Here is a 7,500-nt window from a genome sequence, read left to right on the forward strand (position 1 = left end):
CACATTTCATTTGCAATGAACCAAATGTTCATCACAGGAGATCCAGCAGATCTTTAACAATGTATACATGAAATAATTTAACGCTTTAAAATCAGCCCGTACAGCTCTGAATCAATACATCTTCATTCAGTCCAAGTGTAACGGTAAAGGATTCAGAGCAGCTCAGCTGCTGAAAGATGTCTGACCTGGAGTGGCTGTCGTCACGCTCAGCCCGCTCGCTCGTACGGGAACGTAAATGTTTCTCTGAGAGTCTGTGTGTGTGAGATATGTGTGTGTGAAAAGTGAGAAGGCGGCCGGCTCTGTTGTTGTGGATGTGATTGTGTTTCTGTGCGGCAGCGTGTCGCGGGAGATCAGCGCGGCCTGCGCACGGCGCAGCTGCTGCGGCTGCCGCTCGGACAGGTGCTGCGGCTCCGACCCCGCCGCTCAGTGTTTCACTGTTCTCCTCCGCGCACGCCTGTGCACACGTGTCTGTCTCTGTGTGTGCATATGGCCACAAATGCCAGCATGTGCGCACATTACCCGGAGTGAGCGACAATGTGCCGTTGTGCGAGCGCCGGTGGTGAGAAACCTGAGAGCCAAGGACACAGTAGCGGGGCAGCAGCTGTCTGATCCCCGGACCTCCCGTTACACTCATCTCTGAGGACAGGCAGGCCGCTCCGCCCGCCGCCGCCCTCCACATCACATCACTGACCGTACTCCTGAGAAATTAGACAAGAAAAAAAGACAATTAAGAGAGTAGATGGTACAGATGGCAGTGATTTGTTCCTGATAAACCGAGCGAAGCTCCTGATGTGTCAACATGAAACAGGGGAACACACCCACACTTCGTCAGACAGAGGATTAGAAACACAAAAGAGAGAGAGTCCTTCCCCACATCTGGCTGAGCACATCTGGTGTTCACGTTAATCCAATATCCAAACGCTCAAAATGTTCCATGACAGCAAAACTCTGTAGCGTTCATGATCTCTCCGTTTACAGAACATCTGATATACAAGAAGCTTTTACAAAAGGCAACCCACCAGGCCATTGAGAAATGCATGCTGGGTATTTTTTTTAATGGAGGATGTCAATCAGTCTACAACTACGGTTCAAACCTGAGCCCCCCTCATGCTCAAGTTCAAGTGTGTGCATGTGTGTGTGTGTGTGTGTGTGTGTGTGTGTGTGTGTGTGTGTGTGTGTGTGTGTGTGTGCACGAGACACCTAGTGTTTTGGACTAAAAGCTTTTTTTAGCACACCCTCTCCTGGTTGAGCTCGTGGCAGCAGTGGTAAAGTTCCTGTCTCATCAGGAGTGTGTTACTGCACCGTGGCAGCAGCTGCTGGGCGAGCGATCAGTTTACCACCGAAAAGTTCAGACCTGACTGCTTTTGTCCAATGAAATGATAATAATATAGAACACACAGTTTTATTATATAAAAAGCTGGTAATAGATGTGTTTTTAACTGAAGCCATGGAGGGTTTTCAGCCATGGAGGTCACCAGAAGGAGAGCCTGGCACTACAAATAACAAAATCAATTGAGTTATGAATCTACGACAAACTCAGAGATTATTCTAATAAATACCAAAGCAGTCTTACATCAGTATTATATTTTAGGAAGCATTGTGTTGTAACTTTTTATTGTTTTGTTGTAGTTTTCTCTTGTTGTGTGGTAGTTTTGGCCCTTCCGGGCCTCCGTAGGGATCAAACCACAGACCCCTGCCAAAGTAAATGCGCGCTCATGTTTCCTCCTCGGCTTCGGTTCGCGCGCACGGTCCAGGATGACACGTGCGCGCGCTGGAGGGGCCGCGGAGCAGCAGAGGAGGAGGAGGAGGAGGAGGAGGAGGAGGAGGAGGAAGAGGAGGAGGAGGAGGAGGAGGAGGAGTGAGCAGACGCTTCAGACCTGGGAGCTGCAGACATGGCCCGGACCCTGCTGGCTGCGGCCGCCCTGCCGCCGCTGCTCTGCCTGCTGCTCTGTGAGTCTCCGCCGCTTCAATGAGAGTCTGGACTGATGCTCATGCTGATGCTGAGTGAGAAGAGGGGGCTGGAGGGTGTTTGTTACTCTTCAGAGTTTTTAATGTTACTTTGGATTCAGAAAACAACTGCAGGACAGTCTGAGTGTTTTATAGCTGCTTAACTTAAAGTGATGAATGCATGAACCCAGTACTGATGTCAGGGGTCAATGCAGCTGAACTCTCATTCCTTTTAGGGACAGCATCAAGACTTTGAGCCCAGCTGGCTGAGTTTGCATGTTCTCCTGAGTTTACCTGAAGGCTTTGTGGTCTGTCTCTGTCTCTGTCTCTGTCTGCTGATGAATGGTGTCCATCTCTGATCCACTGGGGTTCATTGGCTCCAGCACCCTGCAACACTAACTCACTTTAAATAGTTTGAATTGAATCATAAAATGCAAAACAGCGAAAGTCGAAGGTCGTGTCAGTGACTGCATGTTTGGATCAGGACTTCAGGATTTACTGATTATTCACCATTTTTAAACCAAAGTGTTTTTACAGTGAAAGAATCTGCAGTGTGTCGATGATCAGAGATGCTCAGAGTGATAGATCGGTGGGAGGAGGTGTGTGTGTGTGTGTGTGTGTGTGTGTGTGTGTGTGTGTGTGTGTGTGTGTGTGGCTGCAGCAGGGAGTGGTCCGGCTCTGTGTTTACACTCAACCCGCTCTGATGCTGTTTGAACCCGAGATCCCGGGCCGATGCCAGGATCCCTCACGGCTCCGGAGGGCGGTAGCCCCGCACTGACCCTGATGCCGGCCGCTCGCTATCAGCCGCCTCGACGAGCCGGCGTTTGAAGCTGCTGGCGGAATTTTAAAGAGCAGAGACTGATCTCCAAACAACAAGCTGTTTAAACTGCAGCCCCGACGCTCCTGGGTTTTCATCTGACTGATTTTTACCCATGAGGCCCAAATATCCGGCCAGAGATGAAACGATGCAAGCCTCCCGTTTGGCCAAAACTACTGAAATGATCTACAAGCAGCTGATTTTATCAGAATGTTTCACAAAAAAACATCTGAAATCTCTAGATTTGAAGTGATTTCTAAAGTTTGTCCTGCTCAGTTACACTCTGTAGTAAACACTTTGTAAATTAACTTCCTATAAATAGACAGTAGATATTTTTTCTATTTCATATTATTTTATTTACTCTCTGTTTGTTAAATAGAATGGTCATATTGAAGCCACTGTGTGTGTGTGTGTGTGTGTGTGTGTGTGTGTGTGTGTGTGTGCGTGTGTGTGTGTGTGTGTGTGTGTCTTGCCAGCTGAGAAGTCTAAGGTTACTGTCATGAAGACTTTCTTTGTGTGCATGAAAAAGACACATGCTGACATGTACTGTACACACACACACACACACACACACACACACACACACACACACACACACACACACACACACACACACTGGCTTCAATACGACACATATTAGTAGCCTTTAAAGTTTAAACAGATAAATCGTTTTCCCTCTTTTCGCTGGTTTAATTGTTAATGATCTGTTTCTTTTATAAATTTAGCAACTACAAACATCTGCAAAGATTTATTTTGTCATCAGGCCTGGAACATCAACACAATTTACACAAACATTGATTCTGCATCCCCTGCTCCGTGATTCACCTCAGTTCTGATGCAGATCCTGACTCTCTTCCTGTAGTTGAAGCTGTTTTTAGTGTAATTAGTGAGACACTCGGTTCAACCGCTGCTTCTCTTTTAAGAGACGTGTAAATCCTCCGCGGCCTCTGGACTGCGTGGCCTTTATTTTGGTGGGTGTGCATGCATGCTGCTGCTCTGGTGTGTGTGTGAGTGTGTGTGAAGGGACAGACACTGGAGGGGTTATCAGGTGGGGATAAGGCGCTCTGTCGGCTGGTCATCCATCACCGGCATTCCTGCACGCCACGGCTCCAGGCACCACCGGGACGCCGCCACCGCCGCTCTCTGTGTGTGTGGATGTGTGTTTTAGTGTCGTCCCATATAAGTGTCTGAGTACAAACGTCAGTTTTGAATCCTAGTTTTGAGTTTTGAGAAGTGCAGCTGGGGGGGAGAGTGAGGGACATCAGAGTGATAGTTCAGGGTTCTGCTGGAGGAAATGACAAAGACCAAACATGTATGATAAAATAAAAAGGACGTTTATGCACCTGATCTACTCTCGGTGTGAGTTCAGGGCTCGTCGGTCCAACAGGACTTTAAAATGTTGATTCTCATTAAAGGCAAAGGCATTTCACCAGGCGAACACCGTTTTTCCTCGAAAAAAGACCTGATTCACATGAACGAGCTGTGCTTCAGAAACGAGGGAGTAAAGCAGTTTTTCATTGTTTACATTTTTCTGTGCTGATCGGGAACAAAGAGGGGAGGATTCACACGCCCTGGTCTGACAAATCTGGTTTTCGAGCAGGCAGGATGAGAGGAAATCTCACTTTCACCGTTTCTTCATCATCATACCACTCATGCAGTGAGCCTGAGGTTTACAAGACAGTCACACTGACCGATTACTCTGCTGGATTTACCCTTTCTAGAAAGGCTAAAAGTCTTAGCTCTGCAGTGTTGGGTAGTTTTCCTGAGAACCCCAGAATAAAGGCAGTGTGAGGCTCCGAATGCCGTTGCTGTTTTCCCTGGATGAAGACTGTCTAGAAAAGCGTCTGTGACGACCACAGTCCAGATGTTGCTGCTGCTGTTTGCTGGTCTGAAACCGTTGTTAACAGTGTTGACCGGCGGTCTCTGCCCTGCAGGCCCCGCCTCCCTCTCAGTGACAGTGAGCAGCAGCAAACCCAAAGTGGAGGTCCACGAACACACCGGTGAGTCAGGACACCTCTCAGCACTGATCACTGCCTTCCTTTACAGAGCGAAGTGTGAAAACATCAGATTTCGTGAAGTGATTCTGGTAGAACTAGATTAGCTCTTCACGGGAGCGACACTCATATTCACACCGACATGCAGTGAAGTTACTAATGAACCAGTCAGTAATCGGCCATCGATCCGTTCTTCCAGACGCCGTGCTGAGATGTGAGTTCAGGACGGAGAAAGACCAGAACCCTCGAATCGAGTGGAAGAAGAGGGGGAAGTCGGTGGCCTTCGTCTATTTCAATGAGAAATTCACCCGTGAGTGTCGGAGCTGCGCTCCCATCGACCGCTGAACCGGTCTGCGTGTGACGCCGCTCTGCCCGTCCGTCCCGCCAGGCGCCTACGAGGGGCGGGCCACGATGGACGGCGCCACGCTGACCATCCACTCCGTGACCCTGAAGGACTCGGGGGAGTACCGCTGCGAGGTGACGGCCACCGAGGACCACGTCAACCTGGGGGAGGCCGTGGTCCACCTCAACGTGCTGGGTGGGGCTTCAACCTGCGGCCCTGGAGCCGCCCGTGGCCCCTCGACCCCGCGTTGTGGCCCCGGTAGATGACTCCCGCTCTCCTCTGCCTCAGTGCCTCCTCACGTCCCGTCCTGCGACGTGCCCAGCTCCGTCTTCGTGGGTTCGGGTCTGGAGCTCCTGTGCAGGGACAAGCTCAGCGTTCCCCCGGCCACCTACCGCTGGTACAAGGACAACAAGGCGCTGACGGCCGGCGGAGAGGCTCCCTACAGCATCGACAGCAGCAAGGGCACACTGGTGACCGGGTCCGGGGTCAGCCTGCTGCTCCTGAACCCTGACCCGCCGGCTGACTGACGGCTTTCTGTCTTTCTGTCTCTGTTCGGAGCAGAAGTTTAAAAGCGTGTCTAAGATCGATGGAGGGATGTACCGCTGTGAGTCCTCCAACAGCGTGGGGGCGCCCAAGAGCTGCGTGGCTCAGCAGCTCAAAGTGGTTGACTGTGAGTTTTTTCTCAAACACTCAGAGATTCTCTCCTGAATGGAGCAAACCGAAGAGTGAGTCCATCCCTGTCTTCTCCTTCCAGACCCGCTGAACCTGACGGTCCTGGTCGCCGGGGCGGCAGGTTTCGTGGCGCTCTTTCTGTTCTGCTGCATCTGTGTGTGTGTGTGCCGCCGCCGGGGCTGCTGCAAGAGTGAGTGTCTCCGGCCACTTTTCAGAAAGTCCAAGAACACCGTGACGGTTCAGCCACCTCCACGTGTTAGGCTGTAACCGAACGTTCTGACCGTCCAGAAACCAGGAAGTGTTCTGGAACTGAAGCACAAGTACAGTCACCAGTCAGGAACTCATTTCAAAGATTTCATTTAGATGAATATCCTTATAAACTTGATAACTTTTTAATTTTTTTCATGAAATCCAATATGATTTGAGATTCAGTCAGACTGTATGGAGACGGGACCAACTCGGACAAGTCCTTGGATATGATTACAGACGTTCATTCATCATTCAGGAAGTGAAGGAATTCATTTCATAACGTTCATGCAGGTCAACGTGTGACGTGTGTACCCTTCATCATATAAATGCAAACACTGATAAGAGTTGTCCTGATTTCCAGGGGCTGCATTAGCACCTTCCACCGCCCCTCCAATCACAGTTTCCATCAGGAAGTGAATTCTGCTAAGAAAAGCTGAGATAAGGCGGCCTGGGTTTTCCAGGGTCTGCGGTTAAAGGCTGAAAAGCAGAGATGCTGACTGGTTAGTGACGAGGAGGATGTCTTGGGTTGGGTCTGGATTGAGGAAATAGTTTTATGTCCCAGAACCTGCACCAGGAAATGTAGGAGTTATGGTTTAAGAGATATTGCAGGTGAATAGCTGCTCCCTGATAGCGAGCCTGGCTTCAGATCAATCAATTACCAAACTGAACCTTTCTTCTGTTTCTTTGAACAGAGGCCAAGAAGACCAAGAGGTGAGTTCTGCTCTGCTCTGATTTAACGTCATGACCCGGTGAAGTCTTCCCTCATTTCATTCCGTCAGAAGAAAGACTTTCGGGGTGTCTCAGCACCAGACCCTGACTGAACCAGGCAGAGGTCCTGCCTGGGCGTCCAGCTCTCCGCTCACAGGAGCCACAACAAGAAGGAAGGAACACCTTCCTGAGCTCAAACTCAGCCGTCACTGTTTGTCTTTCAGCTCCAAGTCCTTCTGCCCTCCTCCGCCTCCTCCGCCTCCGCCCCCCACCCGCAGCGTGAGTGATCAAAGCCCGTTATGGCGCCTGGCGCTGTTTTGACGGCCATTAAACGCTGTTGATAAGTCGCAGATATCAGGGTTCTAATGAAAGGAAGTGGGTGGCTGTTTGTCTCTCTGCAGTTTAAGCACTACAAACAGACTCAGTCCTTCATGATCTGAGGCGGAGCGTCCCTCCAGGACGGACGGGTCGTGCACAGGAGGACTGTCCAAGATCCACAACTTTTTCAAATGCTGTACAATATTTTTATGAAAATCTTGTGTGTCTGTTGTGAAGCTTGAGGAATCTGAATTATATTTTTGGTTGTTTTTTTTTTAAGTCCTCAGGTTCAATAGGTCAGCTGAACACATGGCTCTCTACTGCCTCCTATGGGTCAGCACACACACTTCCTGCTGTACTGTAAATAGATCGCTACACGTGGCCTTAATCTCTTTACCGCAGTGCTTATTTACTTGAACGAAGCTGTTTATCTGTATTTTTATGATGTGTTG

General features: G+C 49.7%; 1 protein-coding gene across 1 annotated transcript in view; it reads left to right on the forward strand.

Annotated features, from left to right (window-relative positions):
- The first annotated feature begins 1,871 nt into the window (after positions 1 to 1,871).
- jam2b (junctional adhesion molecule 2b) overlaps positions 1,872 to 7,500 on the forward strand; it is a 5,854-nt gene continuing 225 nt past the window's right edge. Inside the window, exons 1-10 of the mRNA XM_030112148.1 lie at positions 1,872 to 1,950; positions 4,699 to 4,764; positions 4,958 to 5,068; positions 5,147 to 5,296; positions 5,390 to 5,571; positions 5,663 to 5,771; positions 5,856 to 5,963; positions 6,715 to 6,733; positions 6,955 to 7,009; positions 7,132 to 7,500. The exon at positions 7,132 to 7,500 is cut by the window's right edge and continues 225 nt beyond it. Of these exons, the coding sequence (XP_029968008.1) occupies positions 1,893 to 1,950; positions 4,699 to 4,764; positions 4,958 to 5,068; positions 5,147 to 5,296; positions 5,390 to 5,571; positions 5,663 to 5,771; positions 5,856 to 5,963; positions 6,715 to 6,733; positions 6,955 to 7,009; positions 7,132 to 7,170 (897 nt within the window). The 5' untranslated portion in view covers positions 1,872 to 1,892 and the 3' untranslated portion in view covers positions 7,171 to 7,500. The remainder of the gene's footprint in view (positions 1,951 to 4,698; positions 4,765 to 4,957; positions 5,069 to 5,146; positions 5,297 to 5,389; positions 5,572 to 5,662; positions 5,772 to 5,855; positions 5,964 to 6,714; positions 6,734 to 6,954; positions 7,010 to 7,131) is intronic.

Source organism: Salarias fasciatus, chromosome 16, assembly GCF_902148845.1.
Source record: "Salarias fasciatus chromosome 16, fSalaFa1.1, whole genome shotgun sequence".
Lineage (NCBI taxonomy): Eukaryota > Metazoa > Chordata > Actinopteri > Blenniiformes > Blenniidae > Salarias > Salarias fasciatus.